This window comes from Cherax quadricarinatus, chromosome 79 (genome assembly GCF_038502225.1).
Source record: "Cherax quadricarinatus isolate ZL_2023a chromosome 79, ASM3850222v1, whole genome shotgun sequence".
NCBI classification, from domain to species: domain Eukaryota; kingdom Metazoa; phylum Arthropoda; class Malacostraca; order Decapoda; family Parastacidae; genus Cherax; species Cherax quadricarinatus.
The window spans coordinates 5,768,737-5,792,823 of record NC_091370.1 but is presented as its reverse complement, the minus strand read 5'-3'; the positions used below and the strand labels follow the sequence as shown (position 1 = coordinate 5,792,823).

The following is a 24,087-nucleotide window of genomic DNA, read 5'->3' as shown; positions in this document are numbered from 1 at the left end:
CATTCATTTTGACTTGCTGGATAACTTATACAAGTAAATAATTTTAAGCGAGTAAAACTGCTGGTGTGTAAGCAGTATAAATAATATAAAATCTTAATACTGTATATACTTCAACATTGTGTTCTTCAGTATCAATTCATACTTTAAAATTAAAAAGAACTTGCATTGTTATACATTGTTTCAGTTTCAAGATATCAGTTAAGATATACCCAGTGTCTCTCATGGATAGTGGTCAGAAATTGGCAATTTTGCCAATTTCACACAAATTTCAGAAGATGCTAATTTCCAAATAGGGTCCAGAATAAACAAGACAGACATTCCTGGCACTAAAATAAAATTTTCTCTGTTCATTAGTCATGCCCCCAGGCTGACAACTGGGCAATTTCTCTGTCATTTTAGCCTCAACATTCAATCCATTAAGATTATATCTGTATCCCATGATGCCTTGTGTTTTCTGGGTACTAATTTTATTCATTGATTCCTAATTATTTGTGAGATGAACTCTTTCATATTACTTTGTAACTCGTAACTACTTTTATAGTGCTAAAGACTTGAAGAGCAAACATTTAAATGACTAAGTCATAATGATCATGTATTTGACTATTACATACCTAAGAGTCACATACATCACAAAGCAGTTATTACTGGAGCTGGAAACATGAATTATAACCATATAATAGAGTACATGTACAGTGGTCCCTCGTTTTTCGTAATTAATCCGTTCCTGGAGCCATTACTATAAACGAAATTTACGATTTACGAATCAATTTTCCCCATAAGAAATAATGTAAATACAATTAATCCATTCCTGACACCCAGAAGTATTAAAACAAAAAATTTTTTTACATGAAATATACATGTAGTACATAAACAATACAATGGGAAATGATGAATGAAACATTAACAGCATAACACTTACTTTTATTGGAGATTCTTCTTAGTGTATGGGAGACTGGAGGAGGAGAGAGAGTGGATTGTTCATAGTTTGGAAGGGGAATCCCCTTCCAGCAACACCTCAGGTACCAATTGCTTTTCTGGGGTTGCTTGTCTTCTCTGTTTCTTAATGCCACTAGGACCACCTTGAGAGTCACTGGAGTCCTGTCTCGCAAAATAACTGTGGAGAGAGCTGTTTCTGGCGTCTCTTTAACACTTCCCTAAAATGGCCCAAGACTTTGTCACTGTACATGTTGCCAACATGGCTTGCAACAACCTTGTTAGGGTGATGTTTCTCCATAAAGCTTTCCATCTTACCCCACATAGTAAAAATCTCTTTAATTTCTGAAGAAGGCACCTTCTTCCATCTCTCTTCCTCCTCCTCTGCAGCAAGATTCTGAGCTGCGATGTGTTGCTCTTCCTGCTGAAGCTCTTGCAGCTCCTCAGTGGTGAGCTCTTTGTTGTGGTCTTCCACCAATTCTTCCACATCCTCCAAACTCACATCCAACCCCATGGAACTCCCCAGTGCCACAATTGATTTTACAACAGACATAGGCTCATCAGGGTCAGTCCCAAACCCTTCAAAATCCCTCTTGTCGACACAATCTGGCCACAATTTTCTCCAGGCAGAGTTCAAAGTCCTGGTAGTCACTCCCTCCCAAGCCATACCTATAAGGGTTATGCAATGGAGGATGCTGAAGTGTTCTCCAAAATTCCCTTAGGGTCAAGTGAGTGTCTGTGGTCACAGTCAAGCACCTGTGAAACATTGCTTTTGTGTAGAGTTTTTTAAAGTTTGCAATGACCTGCTGGTCCATGGGCTGGAGGAGAGGAGTGGTATTCAGGGGCAAGAGCTTTACTGTGATGAACCCAAACTCCTCGAAAATTAGGTCATCCAAGTTTGGAGGATGAGTAGGTGCATTGTCCATTACTAGCAGGCACTTGAGATCCAATTTCTTTTCCAGGAGATACTCCTTCACACTAGGGCCAAACACTTCATTGAACCACTCAATGAAAATTTCCCTCGTGACCCATGGCTTACTATTAGATTTCCAAAACACACACAATTTACTCTTCATAACATTGTTTTTCCTGAACACTCTGGGATTTTCAGAATGGTACACTAGTAATAGCTTCACTTTGAAATCCCCACTAGCATTAGCACGGAACATTAGAGTCAGTCTGTTTTTCATAGGTTTGTGTCCTGGCATTGCCTTTTCCTCTTGTGTAATGAAGGTCCTCTTTGGCATTTTCTTCCAAAAGAGGCCTGTTTCGTCACAATTGAACACTTGTTCAGGCTTCAGTCCTTCAGCCTCTATGTGCTCCTGGAATTCATGCACATATTTTTCAGCCGCCTTGTAGTCCGAACTGGCAGCCTCACCATGCCTTACCACACTGTGTATGCCAGTATGGTTCTTAAATCTCTCAAACCAGCCTTTGCTGGCCTTAAATTCACTCACATCACCACTATTTGCAGGCAATTTCTTTACCAAATCTTCATGCAACTGCCTAGCCTTTTCACAAATAATCAAAGTCATGAGTATCTCCTGCTAATTGTTTCTCATTTATCCACACCAATAATAACTTCTCAACCTCTTCGAGTACTGGTGATCTCATTTTTGTCAGCATAGTTACTCCCTTTGCAACAACAGCGTCCTTGATTTCCTTTTTCTTGGCCACTATGGAATATAAGGTTGTGTAGGGTTTCTTATACATCCTGGACAGTTCGGCCACACTTATACCACTTTCATATTGTTCAATGATGGTTTTCTTAAATTCAATTGTATTTCTTACCTTCTTTACCACAGGCTTGGCACTAGGAGCTTTCTTTGGAGCCATGGTAGCTTATTTAGTACTTGCAAGCACGAATATTATGAAATATTTCGCTGGAGCACGTGAAGGGACCTTTGCTCACTGGTAAACAATGCTAGACTAGCTGCCGCCATGGCTCACGCCGTGGGTACGCGTCCCGGACGAACTTCGACTCGCGAGTCAACTTATGAAAAGAGAGTCCATGTTTATACGAAAATACCCCTATGATTGGCGAGGGACCACTGTATTTGCAAAAATCTATAAACCTTTATGGGTCATACCTGTATCTGACATATGTACCACACCTGTAACCTGCTGTGAAGTTTGTCCACTCTTCCATTCAGGCCTGTAGTCAAACTTCCTTGATGACTGCCAAGTCAACCAGACTGCTAGCAGAACCTGCGAGTGTAATCAAAGCAAGTCATCAAGGAAGAAAGATATTTGTTTGACTTTTTCCATGGCATTGTTTTTAATTGCAACTGAGGTCAGCTGTTCTAATGGTCAAAAATATATTACAGTATTGGCAAATAAATAGGTAAAGCAGTTTGATTATTTCAGTGCTGAATAACTCACAAGTTTCAGACATCTTCATTAATATTGTTATAAGTCAGTTATTGTTATAAGTCAGTGCTATAAACATTTTAATCTTCATTATACTTCTGTTTTCTTTTCAAGTGGCCTGGTAAAGTTTATCCAAAGTGAAACAGTATACAATAATGTGTGTTTTTCTGCATTAGGGCTCTAATGACTCACTAAAATCTTGAGCAGCACAGTTCTAAAGTCAGAATCATTCATTATATGTCAAGGTCATTTGAACAATGGCTCTTGAGTCAGCCTGTCCTGTGATAAGCGATAATTGATGCTGTTGTGGAAAAAGTTGGGAGCATGGTCGAAGTAGTGCAAAGGCCAGAGACATCAAAGGAGTCAGGGTGAGTGCCAGTATCAGGGTTTGGTAACAAAGGAGTGCATGAAACTGGTACCATTATTATTATTATAAAAAGAAGTGCTAAACCACAAGGGCCATACAGCGCTGCAGGGCAGGGAAGGAAGCGAGAGTATCGGGTGGCAAAAGGAAGAGGGATGATTAGTAGGTTATGGAGGACAGCGGGGCAGTGGATAGGGCAGGGGTAGAGAGTAGCAAGAGATTGAGAAACTGGCACCAGGTTCCAAGGATAGTCAATAGATTGTGTAGGATAAAGATTATCCACATAACATTAGTAATCACCTTCAACTCCCTATCTTCCCACCCACCACTGAGCCCAACAAGGGAGGCTTAACCACTCACTAAAACAACCCCAAGGTTAAGAGAGAAGTACATATGAAAGTACCAACAGTGAACTAAACAGCAGCCACAGGACCAAAGTGGTACCCACCACGGATGCTTGCTTGGCCCTGGCCTAGCACATCACCCTACCAAGAGGGAAAGAGCAATGCTTGACCAGCTAATTGATTCATAGGGGCCAGCATTAAACCTTCCATCTGATTTCTGTCTTTCTACCAAAGAAGCACGGTACGAGACTGTAGACTTCTATTCTGCTCAACTTCCAAGCAAGAGGAAGCAAACAATTGATAGGTTGCTGTTCATGGCAAATACATGGGACAGTTCAGTTATCATTTGTTCATCATTATCATCATTTGTTCATTGGGGATGTTTGGCAGATGGCCATATGCCATTCTGTCATCTGTTATGTAGATGATCTGAGATCTGGAAACCACCACCTACCTTACTTAGTGTATAACACCAGGATATCACCTTCAGAATTAGCCGAGCAAGGCTAAGCAAAACCCACTTGTTTAGACGAGCACCAAAGGAGCAATTGTCTTTCAACTAATGTTGGTGGCAAGCAAACTGGAATAAACTCCAGGAGTCATACTCTTACAGTTTCTATTTCTGAATGGCAGGCAACCTCCAGCAGTATTTCTGCCAGCTGGCAACCAAATGTCCAACTGGTGGATCACCTTACATTCTACAAAATGGTCTGATTCCCATAGGTGTGACAACCACCAAGGAACTACCTTCAGAAATAGAATAGGACTGTGCAGTGACTTTTTTTTTCGTCAAGGAACGAAATTTTGCAGATTGAAAGAAGGGATGGGTAGGGGCATTCATGTTCAATCCAACCCCTCAGTCCAAGGAATTGAGCACAATTCTCCTCATCCTTGGATCGAGCCTGAATGCTTCCTATTACCCAGGCACTGTGACCCCTACAGGTTTAGTGCTTCCTGTGTTAAACCAGGAAAGGAAGGACAGATTCAGTTCCTTGAATCAAGAGTCAGTTATTACAGAAAGCCCCCAGTAAAGGTGGGGACTTCCTGTGATAAGTGGCCCACCTTTGCTCTAGATCCCATCATTGGCTGTTCTCCACTATATGCTCAGAGAGGACTTTTCTGCACACAACTGTGCTAAGTTGCCTGCTGGCTCAAATACACAAAATTATTGTTACAGTCAGGGGAGACTTTTCAGCATGTAGGTCATACAGTGCCTGTGAAATGGGAGGCAGTCAGGTTCAGTCCAAGGAAGAGGAGGGTAAGTCAATTGTTAAGATCAAAATTCTCCTCATCAGCATCAATGAACCTCATTTGAAGGCAGCTTTACAATAAAAGATTCTCTGCAGTAGCATCTAGACCACACATTCATGAAGTTCAGCAAAAAATGCCAAGTCGACAGGTTGTGTTCCTGTCACTGTAGCAGAATACTAATTCCGTTTCCACTTTTACAGCTGCCTCCACCATGACTTGAGGTTCTGTAGTAGATATAGTAAATCATGAGAGCCCAAATGCAAAATATGTACCTTGGAAAGTATGAAAAATACATTTGTGAGGAGAGGCCCAATAACTCACAGAAACTACTGCTGTTATTATAGCTTACAATAACATAAATGAAATGCAAGTTTTTCTTCTACGTAATACAAAAACTGCTTCAAAGCTAAATATAGCCACTTAGAGAAAGCTTTTAAATGAGCTAAAGTAAAATAAGGAGAGAAATTCTATATTATTATTATTATAATCAAGGGGGAAGCGCTAAACCCGGAGGATTATACAGCGCCTGGGGGGGGGGGATGTGGAAGGCATTCAGGCTTAATTCGGGGAACTGGAGCACAGATCCAATTCCCTAAATCAAGAGCCCCTCACCAACATCAAGGAACCTTCCTTGAGGGGACAGAGAAATTCTATAAAATACCACTAGTCCATACTAGACAGGGCTTTCTCAAATCCAACCTCTCCTCAGCCATATATTTGTGCAATCTGTCATCAATTTATCCAGAATTAGTTTCAACATATCTCACCTGACTCCATGTCACTATGCTCACTATATACATGCATGTCCTCTCTCCCCAGATAGATCCGTTTGTGATTTAATAAAACCCACTGTGCGTGTGAAGCATTGTCAATAAACGATTGCAGTATACTGCATTTGTGTCTTTTTCCATCTTGTAAAATAAGGTAGTAAATCTTAGCCTATTATTGTAACACCATTGTATAAAAAAAAAAAAAAAAAAAAAAAAAAAAAAAAAAAAAAAAAACTGAAGCAAGAACAAAAAAAAAAAAACAGCAGCTCACCAATTATTATAATAAAAAATGAAGTGTTAAACCTACAAGGTTCAGCAGCCCACCAAGCAGACTGTAGTACAGTCAAATAATCATGTTCACATTTAAATTATCTGCCAAATCATCCACAGTGCTATGTGACCCTAATGGGTTTAGCACTTGATTTTGATAATAATAATAATAATGCTAAATCATCCATCAATAGGAAGTGCTTTGATGACAGCAAAGGGCTCTTGATACAAGGATCTACCCACCCTTTCTGAAGATCAAACATGATTACCTCACATTCCCCAGATGTGCTATATGACCCCTGTAGGTTTAGTGCTTTCTCATAATTATAGTGGTAATAATAATAATAATCTGCTACATTAAATGAAGCTCTTAAAGCTACATGTAGGGAATTATTATTATTATAATCAAGGGGGAAGCGCTAAACCCGGAGGATTATACAGCGCCTGGGGGGGGGGGATGTGGAAGGCATTCAGGCTTAATTCGGGGAACTGGAGCACAGATCCAATTCCCTAAATCAAGAGCCCCTCACCAACATCAAGGAACCTTCCTTGAGGGGACATGTAGGGAAGTTTGATCAAAGGAAAGGCAGCTTCAATTTCTTGAATCAAGATCCTTTCACCAGCATCAAGGCACTGACCTTTCAAGGGTGGCTAACTCAAGTCACACGAAGGAGCTGCTAGAATAAATTATTATAATCAAAAAGAAGTGCTAAGCCACATGCTGGAATAAAGCAACTTTACCTTTTTAAGTGTTAATTATAATTATCAGTTTAAAAGCCAGGTGTAATTTAACTTTAAAAAAGGGTCATGACTAATGGAGAAAAAAACAAAAATTTATTGTAATTTTAGCTTAGATTTTTAATTAGTATTATCACAAATCTGAACTAAACCTTCGTTATCCGTCATTCATTGTCCAGCAAAAAGCTTATTAGTTTACTCCTCAATAATGTAGTGTGATGCTCTGCATACCACAGGACTTTCTGCTTGTACACCTAAAAGTCACCCATCTCTGTACAAACACTGTATCATGCTGAAATAAAGAATTTGAATACTAATGTATTATGTAGACAAAAATTATTTTCCCTCAAGGGGGGTTCCTTGATGCTGGTGAGGGGCTCTTGATCTAGGGAATTGGATCTGTTCTCGTTCCCTGAATTGAGCCTAAATACCTTCCATCCCCCTACCCCCACAGGCAATGTATAATCCCTATGGGTTTAGTGCTTCCCCATGATTATAATAATAAAAATGATTTATAATAAACTATCTTAATATTGTACATTATACAGTACCAAATACATTATCTTCACAACTGACAATGCAGTAATAATATTTATTTATTAATTTGAACATGATACAGTGAAGTACAAAAGAATACAGTTAAATGCAGCATGCCAAAGTCACTTGAATGCAGAGCATTACGGGCAGGCTTAAAATTAACTTGAGATTAACTAAGCAATAAAGTATTCAGTGGTACAAAAATTGTAAAACAGATAACAATTTAGTACAAATGAGTACAGTGGACCCCCCGGTTAACGATATTTTTTCATTCCAGAAGTATGTTCAGGTGCCAGTACTGACCGAATTTGTTCCCATAAGGAATATTGTGAAGTAGATTAGTCCATTTCAGACCCCCAAACATACACATACAAACGCACTTACATAATTGGTCGCATTGGGAGGTGATCGTTAAGCGGGGGTCCACTGTATTACAAAGACAGGTTATATGGTCATTTACTGTGTTGCTGTGTATTACAAAAACACCAATTGGTTTTTCATTAGTGACATAATATAAGAGTTCGGGATACAAAAATAAACATTAAAATAAATTATTTTTAATATCACATAAAAACAATCTTTGGTCTAGAGGTATTCTAACGTCTGATAATATACACATATACATGTTACAATAATAAATTATAATTAGCATCTTTGTACAAACAAATCCTAAAATAATAAATAATAATTCATAACCCTACACACAGGGTACAACTTTGACACTACCGTGTCACTATATATATATATGCTAAAATAATAAATAAGTAACATCTTTGTACAATAATAAATTATAATCAGCTGCATTCTTCCTGTGTCTCACGACACCCTTATGACGCTCTCTGTGTCACATGACACTTGTCCGTGTTGTGACGCTCCTCAACCGTGTCACTTGATACCCTTTTCTGTGTCACATGACACCCTTTTCTCTGTGTCACATGACACTCCTGCTCTCCGTGTCACATGACACCCTTTTCTCTGCGTCATACACACTATCTCTACTGTGTCACCCTTGACACCTTGTCTCTGCGTCACACACTATCACCCGCATATTGTCTTTCTTTCTTCAGAGGCCAGTCACATGACACTGTCAGTGTACACTACAATCCTATCTTCTTCAGTGTCACACGACCCCCTTTTCTTCTCAGTGTTCCACTACGATCCTATTATCTTATTTCAGTGTTACACTCCGTCATACTTCCTTCAGTGTCACACTACGATCCCAGCCCATTTCAGTGTCACACTCCAACCTTATCTTCATATAGTGTCACACTCCAACCTTATCTTCATATAGTGTCACACTACAACAGCATCAGATGACTTGGCCCACAGTTGACTAGCGTCGGTGGCTAGTCTGTAGACCTCACCTACAATTGTACTCCTTGGCAGTCTTGTAAATACTCTCTAAGGCCAGTAGAAGTACACCGTAAGGTGGTCTGGTGAGCACTGTCTACCGCCTCCAAGACCAGTTGATATACACCGTAAGGTGGCCTGGTGAATACTACTTGCAGAACACACTATGTTGCGAGCTCACTGAATGCAGCCGTCAAGCATCTGAGGCCATCAGACTCGGTGAGCTGCGGTGAGCGCTTCTTCTAAAGCCAGTAGAAGCCAGTAGATATACCATAAGATGGTCAGACAAATACTCTCTACTGCCAGTAGATGTGTACCGTACGGTGTTCTGGTAATTACTGCTTCTAAGGCCGGCTCAGCAGTCCCCACATTGGGTTTGATGACGTACCCTTGGTACTGCCGGCCGGCAGGCTAACAATTTAACCGCTAGTTTGGCAGGGGGCCGTCACACTGTGTAATCAGTAGAATGGAGTATTCTGTTAGGTAATGAAGTTAAATAGTAACAAAGTTTGATTGGGTCACAGGTTGACATTTATGAGATACAATAATGAGATACATATATGAGATACATATATGAGATACAATTATTCAGTAATTAAACACATGACCAACAGAAAACTAATTTAATAAATATCTTCAAAAATTTTTCGCAATGCCTTCCTCCAGCTGGATGAATGTTCATTATTAAGTGTAGCATAACATGCTAACAATACATGACTAGCAAATATTTCATTCCTATACTGAGTGACAGTTTAATTTGTTCAAATTAAACTAACATTGCTTATCATCTTTTTTCACTTGCATTTACAATGGCTAATACCTTTATTTCATTTCGAAGAGCAAAGTCTTCCATTTTCAGCCTTTCTTTACCAAGGTCTATACAATGAAGTGTAAAATACGACTCAGGATGGACCTTGCGTACATGATTTCTAAGGGTGGTGGAATGCAAAAAACGTTTGAGACATATACTGCACTCATATTTTACACTATCTCTATTTATACATTCTAAATCATATTCATCAAATAGTTCACCATTTTCACTATTCAGCAACATGAGTTGTAGATCTTGGTGATGCGTTTTCATATGATGGTAAATGAAATTTTCTCTAGTGTTACAGAAAATGCAATACCTATCTTCCATACTGTTACATTTCTGGCAGCCTTTAAATGATGAAGTTAATTTCTTCCTCTCACTCTCTATATAATCCATATTTACTGGATGTCCCATTTTTTTCATGTGGTCAAGTAAAACACAAATTTTTTTGTAAGAATTCCCGCAGGTGTCACACACAGCCCACTTGCAGCTACACTCTCCCTCATCTTCATCACTCCCAGCATGCAAAGTTTTGGATGACATAAATAAAGAGCATCGTGGACATTTTTTGGCATCTTTTGCCTTCTTCTTAATCATTCCAGGAAGCGCAACAAAGTTTTCTGGCGTCTCATGCCCGAGCCGCCTCATGTGGTGATGAAGACCCTGAGGAGTGCGAAAATATGTATTGCACATCATACAAAGAAAATGTTTTGCACAAATACAACCCATATTTTTTTTACCTGTGCATTTGTTGACTTTTTCTCGATGTAGTGAATCCATGTGAGCCTCTGCTGCTTCTTCATCTTCAAAAGATATGTGTGGGCAATGCGGACACAAAATATAATCTAAATAGGGAAATCTGCCACAAGCAGAGCAATTTTCTTTGATAATTTTATACTTTCTCCACAATAATTTCATGTTCCAGTTGTTGTGATTATTCAGTCTGATATGCTTCCGAAGGCTTCCAAAGGTTGCAGTGGTTTTGGGACATGTAGGACACTTTAGCAAAGGACAGATGCACTCAGACACTGAGTGCTTCATTTTTTTCACTCTAGGTACTATTTTACCTGAATGAGTTTGCTGTGTAATACAGTAACAGACTACCTTCCCATCTCTACTACTGTCTAATAGTTCAGCTTTCTTGTGTGGCTCTTCACTGAGGCATTCAACATTATGTCTTACAGGTTTAACAGAGGGGCACCAGTCCAGCAACAATGTATACTTATCCTTTTGGCAATTTTCAATTTCAAGTAAAACCTTTATGAACAGAAGATAGTTAATGGTACACAATTTCTCTAATATTGCACACTGAGGGCAGCTAATGGTATAGCATGCAACGGAATGAAATGGAAAGAATGAAAAAGTGGAGTAAAACTGTGGGTGGTGTGACAGTATGTGATGTAAGAGTACAAGACGTTGCTGGAATGTTTCTTTGCATTTTTTACACTCATAATGAGCACAATTGCAATTTAAAACCTTCAAGTGCTTGACTATTATATGTAAGTACTCTGAACCTGGGTCTGATAACATATTAGCATTGATTTTTAAACTGTGATCCTTAATCAAATGATCTCTTAACTTATAGTAAGAGGAGAAAGTATTTGAGCACATAAAACAATTTACCTCCAAGCAACAGGCAGAACAGTCAGCTGTCTTACTTAGATCAAAATCATTTTCTTGTGATGAAACACAATTCCCACGTTGACATGTACAGCCTGCTGAAATAAACTTCAAACATTGTTGGAAGCAGTCTTTCAAATTTATGGGATATTCACAAAATGTGTTGTTGGTAATTTGCACAGCAGCAGAGCATTCAGCGTGCAAATTTCTCTCATCTTCCTTGTTTTCTGATATGGTAATGGTAACTAATGTGTCATCTGTCTCCAGATCCACCTCTTCAATATCATTCATAATAATTTCATAAGAATTTGAATTCAGCACATCTTCACTACCAGTGCAAGAAGATAGTGCACTTTTGCTTGAACTTAAATCAGATTCTCTGTGGTGAAGATCCCTCTTTTGCACATTTGATTTCAGTGACCTTTTGGTTTCAGTAATGTTTTTCAGTAAACTGCTGTAAAGTTCCACTTTCTCAATACTACCATTTACACTCTCTTCAATCCATGGGGTTACATTATTAGATAAAGTTTTTGTCGGATCTTCACTAGAGAACACACTTCCTTCATTTAAATGCAATGAGCTATTTGCTCGTCGTGGGGAACACAAAAGGCAGTCATTTCCTCTCGCTTCAGTGCTTAAATTCTCACTATCATCATCTGAGTGGTGATTTGTCATTTTCCAATGATTCTTCAAGTTGGTGTAAGAGTTAAACACTGTTAAACACACTGAACATAAGAATGTCAACCTGCAGGGGCAAGTGTCATTGTCCATTATAGCTTTATTCTCTCGAGAACATTTTTTGCAGTAAACTTTTGTTCTTTTACTTTTTATTTGTAAGTCCTCGAGTGCTGCTTGCCAGTGAAGAGGTTGGTGACCTGTTGCTTGCCAGTGTTTCTCAAGGTATGAACATTCAGAATATGAATGGGAACAAAAAGAACACTGAAATACCTTCATACACGCACAATCACTGACACCACTTCCACTGTTGCTTTCTTCACACTTACTTATTTTTACTTTCCTGTGAGCCAAGGTCAAATGATCTTGAAGTACTTTTTCTGTTGGAAAGCATATGGAGGAAAACCACCGTTTGCCTGCCACTCTATGATTGCATTTTTTGCAATTAGTAAGTAGTTCTTTGTGTTTCTGAGTAACTAAAAATGTCTGTGTTCTGCTTGCCTTATACTTACTTCCTAAATGTTGCCTTAGATGAGACAATGATTTGTACTCTGAGGGACATTTAGCACAAAGCAGAGGATTACATAAACATTTAAGGCTAGTCATTTTTCTTATCAATAGCCTCACACTTCTCTTAATAAACTATTCAAAATCTACTACACTTGTCACAGTTTATAAAGACATCCACCAACTTGGTATTTCGTCACTCATTGTTTAAGGTGCAACTTGAAGTATGGTTTAGTGCCGACATTAACAGCACCATATATACTCCTGAAAAATTAAACAAGTTATTAGATTCAGTCCCATCACAGTAATGTCAAGTTTAGTTATTTTATTTAAATTAACAGGAGTAGAATAAGAAAATAAACAAGATTTATAAGTAACCAAATATATTATTAAACTCATAATTCCTAGAGGATTAAAAATTCAAATACGTACTTTATTTCTTTTATACAGTACACAAATAATGTAGATTACAAGTAATAAAATATTGTTAGGTAGAAAAGCTACTAGCATGGGGAGCACTTCAAGCAAATTAATACTAATGCTTAAAGATTACTTTAGAACTAGACAAAATATTAATTAGGAGTTATTAAATATACAAAAAGAGAGGTAGCTAAATAAACAATAGTTCAATTTTAAAAGTGTATTAATACTTCAAACTGAATCAACGATCTTCAGTTAAATAGATTTTTTTAAGCAGTTGGCTACTGCAGTATTATATTCACAACATGAAAAGGAAGAGTGAGCAATGTCTCCCAAATTATAATAATAACTAAGCACTAAACCCTAAGGGTCATATATGTTTACACTACCTCACTGTTATAAATTTAATTATGTATCTAATTATGTATGTATCTAATAATGTATGTTCAAATGTACTGCTCCATAACCTACATCAATATAGAGTAAGAATTAGTATTAGTCTGCCTGAAATGCCGAGGCATGCTAATGGCCTTTGTAATTAATATTTTATAACACAATGTCATTGTCACTCTTTCTTCAGTATATATGGTCAATATATTGTAAGATTAGGATATGGTTGAACAAACTAGTAACAATTTTCAGGGTCTCTTGATGAAAATCACAGCTAAGAGATAATGATTAAATAAGTTTATTTAGGTACAGGTACACATAAATACACTTACACAAATTATCATATATTGTAACATGTGTAAATTACTGCCGAGTATAACCCAAAAAAGTCAGTGACTTATTTTCAATGGGGTCTAATGGAAATAAGTCACTGACTTTTTTTGATGGTTATCTTTGGTAATTTACACATGTTACTATGTATGATAATTTGTTTAAGTGTATTATGTATACCTGTACCTAAATAATTTTATTTGTTATAGTTTCTTTGTTGGGTTTATCAGAGCAACTGACAACATAAACCGTACTGAGCCCAACTTCTCGATGGTACAAGGAAGATTTGTTACCCAGGGATGAGCCATGACAGAAAAGGAGCAAAAGTTCCTTTGTAAATAGAGATAGAAACTTGAAGTTTCCAATTAGATCCGGTGGACGCCCTTGTCAAGCCCCAGCAGAGAGGGACGCCCACACCCCCACCTGAGTTCAGTAACCGGCTTCCCACCAAAGACCGATAAAGAATTATCCGCAGAGCGGAAAAAATGGAGGTGGCTATAAGTAAGCCGATGTAAGTAAGTAAGTTTATTCAGGTATACACAGGTGCCTCTCCTGTAGAATGCCCGGCGGGCTAAATAGATGAGGACAAGCGTCCCAGAAAGAACGGGGGAAATTTGTCACTGATACACAGGCGAGAGAGAGACGTCCACACCCGACGAAGGCTGACGCAGAAGACCGAGGTCCTTATGGCTGTGTATTGTCTTCTTGTTGTTGTTGGGTTTATAAGGACCGCTGACAGCTAACGTTGCGCCGAGTCCTGCCTCATTAAAAAAAATCTAATTTTTTTTAAGTTTGATCAGGTCCAGTTACACATAAATAGTTACATAAATTATCATACATAGCAGCACATGCGTAGATTACATATAATAACCCAAAAATGCCAAAGTGACTTATTTCCATTGGGGTCCTTGTAATAACTTATTATTTAAAGTTAAAACAGGTAAGTAGCTTAACTATTTATTTATTATTATTTGGATATGATACATAGTTATACAAAAGAAATACAGTGGTTGAGTGTACATGCCAAAAGCCCCTTGTATGCAGAGCATTGTGGGCAGGCTTAAAATTAACTTAAGGTTAACTAAGCAATGATATATTCTGTGGTAAACATTATTGTAAACAAATTACAACATGAAGTACAAATGAGTATTTTAAATAAGAGGCTTTATAGTTGTACAAATTTGTAGGTAATGTAATTACAAAAAAACATCGTTTGATAGAATCACAGGGTACAGTTAATCAGTATTTATTTAGTTGTGAGTGAGTAAGTGGTTTTTAAGAAGAGTCTTGAATTGATAAACAGACAATATTTCTTTTATATTCACAGGTAATGAATTCCAGATTTTTGGGCCTTTTATGTGCATTGAGTTTTTACATAGTGTGAGATGGACACGAGGAACATCAAAGAGTGATCTGTGCCGTGAGAGGTGATGGGTGGCTGGCGTAGGAGGTGGAGAAGAAGAGGCAGGCGCAGGTAGTGACGTGACACTTTCACGTCTAGTGAGGTGTTGTGACATGTCTCATCGCCTGAGACACATTACGAAGGAACGACTTCATTTCTCAAGCTTGAAAGCAGCTTGAAGTGTTCACCAGAGCCAGGGTAGATGGTTCATTAACCCCCCTCCCCCCCTGCTGGAGTTGTCAGTGATGGCCAAATTTGCAAGTACTGCTGCAACAACATGCAAGTTAACTATAGTTACATAAAAACTGACGGTGACGACAACGAAATGGACTAAATATGACAGAAGAGGGACCGGCATTCAAGTACCAGACCTGCTACCAGACGTGAACCAGACACAAGACGTTTTCCACTAAATGAAATAACTGACCTCCATATCAACTGCACCAGTGTTTAACGGGAAGACAACATGGCAGAAATCCTGATCAACTAAATCTCCAAGGAAATGCCAGGTCTGTAGGACTTTTTTCGTCAGTGCCAAACGAGGGAGGAATTGAGCCTTTAAACATGGCTGACCGGCATTCAAACAGCAGCTACTGCCAGACGTACAACTAGCGAAGTGAAATTCTCATCTTTACTGACGTTCATCTGTTGACAGTAGCATCATATCTGTACCACCATCATATCACCTGTACCAGTGCTAACGAGAGGGAAACACACGAGACATCGTCAAATCAACAGTACAAAACTCCAAGGTTATAGGACGGTTATCCCTCAGTGCCAGTCGCGAGAAAGAAGTGAATAGTTAAACAGTCAAAGTTAATGTTATAGTAGCTGACCTATATTCAGCTGACCAGTGTACAGTGAGAGAATTATAGCAGAAAACGCCAAATATATCTATAAACTCAAGGAAAGTCAGGTTGTAGGTGGCGTTACTCCCCTAAGTGTTTTAAAAATGGCTGAGTCAGCAAAACAGGTCAGGCAGTCAACAACACCACACAACCCCCGATAAATGGAACTGAGGGGGATTTGGAAGGATAAAACCATGGATTAAACCTTTCTGATCTACCAGAATGGAAAGGAGTTAGAAGTTAATTGGGGAAGCCAGACTGTGAAGTGAGATGGGAAGGGGAATGTGTTTGAAGGGGTTAATTGTAAGGGTTTTGTGAAGTTAAGGGAAAAGTGAGCAGTGAAGAGGTTTTTGAAGAGGAAATTTTACTAGTAATTCAGTGTGATTGCTAGAGCAGATACTAAGTGTACTAGGGACTGGAAAAGAGAAATAAATATTATTGTATATGAGTAAAAGAGCGAAGAGTGAAAATGGCAGGCATTAGGGGGGTACAGGCTGCCATAATTATATTTATATTTCTTCTTCAATTTCATGAAGAAAGAAATCAGTCATGGGGGTTGGAAAAGGTGAATGGAGTAACAGCGCCCTGGACAGTAAAAGCCCAACAGTTGCCATCCTACCAGAAAAGTAAATGTCACTATCGCCGCAAGGTATGGCAACACCGCATACCTAAACAAAAACAATGGCACACAGCTCTTATTGTAGCGCTCTTAAGTGGTGATATCCAAATTAATCCAGGACCTCAAACTATTGTGCAGAGGCAAAACAGACAGATAAATGACGGCAATAATGACGGTCTAGTAGCTAGGGATGATAACCTTAACTCCATAGGTAATGCATACATAGGTCAATGTGAGACAATACAGCCATTATTATCTCAAACACTACCAAACAGGTGCATACACTGTACTAAAGTACGCATGAAAAACAGAAAAGGCACCTTATGTAAAATGTGTAAGGGGTGGGTGCATGATGGATGTATGTACAATTATAGCAACGGTGCCAGAATTCATTGATTTACCAAATTTTAATACAAATGACCCATTGCCATATATTGATGATTATGATTGTTTTATGAAAACAGGCCTTCACTTTATTCATGTCAATGCAAGATCACTTCTTCCTAAATTGGCAGAGATTAGGATTCTAGCTAACAAAATTAGGGCGGCAGTTATAACCATCTCTGAATCTTGGTTGGATGATACGGTGACTGACGACGAGGTCAAAATAGATGGTTACAATATAAAACGCTTAGATAGGAACAGAAAGGGTGGTGGAGTATGTGCCTACATTAGAAATGACTTAGCTTACAACCCAAGACCTGATTTAAATAACAATAAACTGGAGATTCTATGGTTTGAAGTGCTGCTTCCTAAGACCAAACCCATCTTAGTAGGAACTAGTTACCGCCCTCCTACCCAGGACCAGTTCTTAGAAGACTTTTCCAGAGTCTTGTCCGGAGTTGAAAACAATTGCGAGACAATAATACTGGGCGACTTCAATATCTGTTTTCAGCAGCAAAATAACGGGCTATGCAAAAGGTATAAGCAAATTCTAGGATTAAATAGTTACACTCAACTTATTAATACTCCAACCCGGATCACACAGTTCTCAGCCACCCTAATTGACCACATACTTTGCAACCGCTCTGAGAACATTAGTCAGTCAGGCGTCATTACCACAGGTCTTAGTGATCATTTCATCATTTACTGCACCAGGAAAATAACTAGGGATAGGATAGGCCTACACAGGACAATAAAATTGAGGTCAACTAGAAACTACAGTAAAGAAACACTGGTAAATAGGCTACACAATTGTGACTGGACAGAGATAACAAGTTGCACGGACGTAAACGATGCCTGGGAAAAATTCAAAACAATGTTCACTACCATCCTTGATAATATTGCACCAGTTAAAGAGGTTAGGATTAAACGAAGAACTGAACCCTGGATGAATACTGAGATATTAGATAATATGAAATTCAGAGACCAGCTGCTAAAAAGATTTAAAGCAAACAGACAGGATATTGCAGCACTAAATGAATTCCAAAGGGTGAGGAACAGAGTACAGAGACTTATAAAAGGAGCAAAGGCAAAGCACTACTGCTCAAAAATTGAAGAGTATAAGCATAACCCCAGAAAGCTCTGGCATCAACTAAAACAGTTGGGGTATAGCCATAAGCCAGTAGATAGGTCTAACATAGTACTCACTATCGATAATGAGGTATGCCACGAAACATCTAAGGTGGCAAATTGCTTTAATTCATACTACACATCTGTTGCATCAACACTAGTAAGTAAACTACCAGCTGCATCAAATACCTTTAACACAGACTCTGATAAGTTTCAAACATACTATACCAATAAAGGGGTAACCCCAAACAGTTGTCAACTAGTAAGTGTATCTCATGACTTTATTCAAAAAGAACTAAGCAGGTTAAACCCAACTAAGAGCACAGGCCCTGATAACATCCCGTCTAAGTTCCTAAAAGATGGTGCTTCTGAACTGTCAATCCCTATTGCTCACATAATAAATCTATCAATCACCACTAATACAGTACCGGAGGGGTTCAAGGAGGCCAGAGTTACTCCTATCTTTAAGAAAAATAGTAGGTCTGATGTAAGCAACTATAGGCCTGTTAGTATACTCAGTATAATATCTAAAATTCTAGAGAGGGCGGTGTATTCTCAAGTAGTTAAGTACCTTAATGACAACAACATTCTCCATAGCTATCAATCGGGCTTTAGAAGATCCTACTCAACCGACACCTCCCTTATTAATCTGATGGATTACCTGAGAACTGAAATGTCAAAGGGGAACCTCATAGGCATGGTAACCTTAGACCTGCAAAAGGCCTTCGATACTGTCAACCACAATATATTATGTAATAAACTTCAAACTATCGGTATAGGTTCTGTAGACTGGTTTAAGTCCTACCTTAGCAATAGGAGACAAATAGTCAAAATCAACAAAACAGAATCAGAACCCCTGCCGATAACATGTGGAGTTCCCCAAGGTAGTATTCTGGGTCCCTTATTATTCTTATGTTATGTCAATGATATGCCTATCAGTGTCAAGTGCAAACTCCTACTGTATGCAGATGACAGTGCTCTGTTAGTGTCAGGTAAAGACCCACAAGATATTGCTAATGTTTTAACACTGGAACTGGAGTCCTGCAGCAAATGGTTAGTAGACAACAAACTATCATTACACCTAGGGAAAACTGAAGCCATTCTCTTTGGCACGAAACATAAACTGAGAAGGGTAAATAATTTTATTGTTCAATGTAATGGGGAGCCCATCACTTTGGTTTCATCAGTAAAATATTTGGGAATCCCCTTTGACCCAAGCATGTCAGGAGAATTGATAGGGAACAGTGTAGTAAAGAAAGCGAATGCCAGACTGAAGTTCCTGTATAGACAAGCACAGTGTCTACCTACTGAGGCTCGCAGGACTCTATGTCTAGCCCTTATACAATGCCATATGGATTACGCTTGCTCTTCTTGGTACTCTGCCTTGACAAAAAAACTGAAAGATAGACTGCAAATCACCCAGAACAAAATCGTAAGATTCATCCTGGGGCTGGGACCAAGAGAACATGTAGGCCAGGATGAATTACAGCAGTTGGATATGCTGAATGTTGAAGACAGAGTAAAACAACTGAAGCTAAATCATGTTTATAAAATTGCTCACAAGCAATGTCCAGAATATCTTGCTGTCAATTTTGTCAAGGCTGGGAACCAAAGCAATCATAGAACTAGGGGGAGAGAGCACAACTTTGTAGTACCCACAGTCAGTGGCCAGGCTTCAAACACCTTTTATTGTACAGCAATAAAGGAATGGAACAGACTACCCGCACATGTCAAAGCCAGTCATAGCGCGAACCAGTTCAAGAAGAGTGCCAAAAGGTGTCTGATGACTGTAGCTACAGAAAGGGAGGGGAATGATTTTCTATTTTTTAGCTAACATACGTGTAAATTTTACCTTATTCCTTGTAATGACACTCGTATTGTAGATAGTCTTAATGACCTTGGTGTCGCAGATAGTCTTTTTAGTAGGATAATAAGATGTTATCTTCATTGTAGAACAATAAGAAAATATTATAACCTTTATACTATAATAATAAGGTAAAAGGACCCCAATGGAAATAAGTCACTCTGTCTGACTTTTTTGGGTTATCCTAGGTTCTCTACACATATGCTGCTATATATGATAATTCTATGTAACTGTATTTGTGTATACCTGAATAAACTTACTTACTTACTTACTTACTTGCCTTGTGTTATGATCATGTGTTCTGTTGAGGTTGGTAAGGAGAAGTTTGAGGGGAGGGTTTATATCAGAGTTAAGTGTTCTATGTATGTAGTAAGTGCAGTAATAAATATGGATGTTTTGTACGGTGAGTAAGTTTAGAGTTTTGAATATTGGTGGAGTGTGCTGCCTGTAGTGGGAATTTATCATTCTGACTGCAGCCTTTTGTTGGGTAATTAATGGTCTAAGATAGTTTATTGTTGTTGAGCCCCATGCACAAATTCCATAGGTGAGATAGGGGTAAATAAGTGAGTGATATAGGGCCAGGAGGGCTGACTGTGGAACATAGTGGCCCGGTGGCCTGGTGGCTAAAGCTCCCGTTTCACACACAAAGGGTCCGGGTTCGATTCCCGGCGGGTGGAAACATTTCGACACGTTTCCTTACACCTGTTGTCCTGTTCACCTAGCAGCAAATAGGTACCTGGGTGTTAGTCGACTGGTGTGGGTCGCATCCTGGGGGACAAGATTAAGGACCCCAATGGAAATAAGTTAAGACAGTCCTCGATGACGCACTGACTTTCTTGGGTTATCCTGGGTGGCTAACCCTCCGGGGTTAAAAATCTGAACGAAATCTTATCTTATCTTATCTAGTACCGTATCTTCGATAGTATGCCTACGGTCTTGGAAATGTGTTTGAAATTTGAGTCTATTATCAAGGTGGATTCCTAAGAATTTTCTCCGTTTATCATTATGTTAAGAGGGACATCTGTGGTTGTTTCCAAACTGTATGAAGTAGGTTTTGTCAATATTGAGAGTAAGTTTGTTAATCATCATCCAGGTAGATATTTTCTGTAATTCAGTATTTACAATATTGGCTAGCATGACTTGGCTTGGGTGAGAGAAGACGTATGTCATCTGCAAATAGTGTGGGTCTGAATAGTTGCGATGCATTTGGTAGGTCGTTTATGTATAAGATAAGATAAGATAAGATTTCGTTCGGATTTTTAACCCCGGAGGGTTAGCCACCCAGGATAACCCAAGAAAGTCAGTGCGTCATCGAGGACTGTCTAACTTATTTCCATTGGGGTCCTTAATCTTGTCCCCCAGGATGCGACCCACACCAGTCGACTAACACCCAGGTACCTATTTGCTGCTAGGTGAACAGGACAACAGGTGTAAGGAAACGTGTCGAATGTTTCCACCCGCCGGGAATCGAACCCGGGCCCTCCGTGTGTGAAGCGGGAGCTTTAGCCACCAGGCCACCGGGCCAAGGACACTTCCCTGTGGGACACCGACTGTAATTGGTTGTGTGGAAGAGTTTGCCCCATTTGTGTACACATATTGGCTTCTGTTGCTGAGGTATGACTTTAGGTAGTTGAGGGAGTGCCCTCTTATACCATAGTGAGACAATTTTATGTGCAGCAAATCATGGTCAACTGTATCAAAGGTTTTACGTAAATCAATGAAGATCCCCAGTGGGACTTCTTTTTTCTCGAGTGCAGGGCATATTTGTTCTAGCATGTGTATAATAGCATCATTCGTATTTTTATTAGGCCTGAACCCAAATTGACAGGGATTGAGTATGTTGTGGGAGATGAGGTAGGAATAGATTCGCTTATGAATTCATTTTTCGAAGATTTTAGAGAGAGGGTGTAAGTTGGATATTAGCTATTTTGAGAACTGTGGGGAAGGTTGAGGATTCGATGGATTTGTTAGTGTTGTAATGATTGGTGACAGCACTTGCACTTTTTTGTGTATAAAGGGTGGTAAGGTATTTAAATGTCTTGTTTTTTAGTGTGTTGATAATAAGTGAGACTTCTGTTGGGTTACTCGGAGCTAGGAACAGTGTGTTCTGGTAGTTGCCAGTGAGGTAGTCATTGGGTGGGGTATTTGAGGTTGGGATTTTATCGGCAAGGTTTTTTCCTATGGTGAAGAAGAAATCATTGAGTCTGTTTGCTGTTTCAGTTGGTGGGAGTTGGGGTTCATCCGGATTTGTTAGTTTGATTGCTCTGTTTCCTGATATTTTTTTGTTCCTAGAATTTCAGATAAGGTTTTCCAGGTCTTTTTCATATCACTTTTTAAGTTGGATAATCTGTTCTCATAATACAATTTTTTTGCCCTTCTTATCAGGCTGGTTAAGATTGATGAGTAACGTTTTGTTTGGTCTCTGGTTATGTGACCCATTCCGTACTGTTTTTCACATAGGTGCTTTATATTTATGGATTTGAGGATGCTGGGTGTTAGCCAGGGACTGTTCAGTCTCTTAGCTGTCATCTGTGTGTTTTTTAAGGCAGTGCTTGTTATAGAAGTATTGGGTCTTTTTTAGAAAATTATTAATACATTCGTCAGTATCTGAATAGGTTTCTAGCTCAGTTAACCAGTCAATGTTTGTCATTGCTGTTGTGAAGTTATTAATGGCTGGCTCATTATGATGTCTGAAGGTTACTTTAGTAGTGTCTTGGGGTAATTTACCTAGATTGGTTTTGAGAAAGGTAGTGTAGTAGTCTGTGGTATTATATGTGATTATGCCTGATTTTAAAGGGGATATGGTGATGGTCCAGATGTGGTCTAATAGGGAAACACTATTCTCTAATTCTTGTAGGTTTTGTTACTGTTGGTAGCAACATGCAGTTACTCATAGTGTTTGTGAATTCAGTAACATATGGGTCCTGGTCTTGCAGGAGATTTATATTGAAGTCACCTGAGAGTAGTAAGTGATCTTTGTTCATGCGTGCATCAGTTATCATACTTCCTAGGTTTTCACTAAAACGGCTAATGTTTGACTGTGGTACTCTGTAGATGTTTATCACTGTGAGAGGTTTTTGTAGGTGTTTGGATTTGAATTTAGCTATTATATATTCCCCATGTTCATCCCTTGTGCAAGTATTAGTGATACATTCTAGTTGGTCTGAGTAGTACATAGCTGTGCCACCCCCTTGTTGATCTGGCCTACAGTTGTGTATGGCTGTGTAACCAGGAATGGCATAGATGTCTGTAGTATCAGGTTTCGGTGAGAGTAATGATCGACATACTGGCATGCAGGGAATTTAGTAATTCTATGAGGTCATCGTAATGTTTGCTTAAAGATCTGATAGTGTAGTTAAAGAAAGTTATGTTGCTGTTGGCTCTGAGAAGTGCCTTTGTTTGTTCTGCTGTGTAGTAATTACAGTTTCTGTTTGAGTCATTTAAGTCATTCAGTAAGAGGTTGGCATCGGGATCAATACTTGTAATCATAAGATTTATAGTGGATCTATAATTAGACTTAAATACAAGACAAAGTAAATAATTTATGTGAACAACAGTTGCAATAAAAGGAGATACACAAGGAATAAGGTAAACTGAGTTATTTACAACTACAGAGTGTAGCATACAAACTGTAGTTTACATGTAATAAAAAATTATTATTATTATAATCAAAGAGAAGCGCTAAACTTACAAGGGACATACAGCTTAGCGGGGCAGGGGACAGTGCACGATTGCACAGTAGCAAGGGTGGAGTGAACAACAGAGGGAGAGATGGAAAGGGCTGTGAGGAGTGCTAGAGGAAGTATCGTCAAAGTTTGTGTAGTAAATCAGTTGCCGTTAAAAAGTCAACGAGAGAGTCTGAGGCAAAGATGAGACCATCAGCAAGGAGGGAAGATAAAGTAAGGGCATTAGAGTGGTGACGACGTCGGAGGTAAATTTCTGCGTTCTCGCTGATAGACTGGACAGTTCAACAGAATGTGGCTAACAGAAACTGGAACCTGACACTTCTCACAGAATGGAACAAGGCGCCTCTCCATGAGATACCCGGGAGTAAGACGAGTGTGCCCGATGCGATGTGAAGATGGGACAGTGTAGTCTCCCAACCTCGGCATCAATGACAAGAAGATAGCCAGGAACCTAAACTTGGTTTGATAGAATG

At 39.0% G+C, this 24,087-nt stretch overlaps 1 protein-coding gene across 5 annotated transcripts; it reads right to left on the bottom strand.

The window, feature by feature from the left end:
* Nucleotides 1-8,118: 8,118 nt before the first annotated feature.
* Nucleotides 8,119-14,408, bottom strand: LOC128702754 (zinc finger protein 423-like). Of its 5 annotated transcripts, XM_070101854.1 has the most exons (3): nucleotides 13,977-14,394; nucleotides 10,482-12,807; nucleotides 10,222-10,404 (listed from the first exon to the last, which is right to left on the bottom strand). In XM_070101854.1, exons 2-3 carry the CDS (start codon nucleotides 12,640-12,642, stop codon nucleotides 10,370-10,372), a joined length of 2,196 nt encoding a protein of 731 aa, XP_069957955.1. In that variant the 5' UTR covers nucleotides 12,643-12,807; nucleotides 13,977-14,394; the 3' UTR covers nucleotides 10,222-10,369. The 5 variants fall into 5 exon arrangements, with proteins under 5 accessions (XP_069957953.1, XP_069957952.1, XP_069957951.1 ...); XM_070101852.1 differs by having other exon boundaries at nucleotides 8,119-12,807; nucleotides 14,336-14,408; XM_070101851.1 differs by having other exon boundaries at nucleotides 8,119-12,807; nucleotides 13,938-14,394.
* Nucleotides 14,409-24,087: the final 9,679 nt, after the last annotated feature.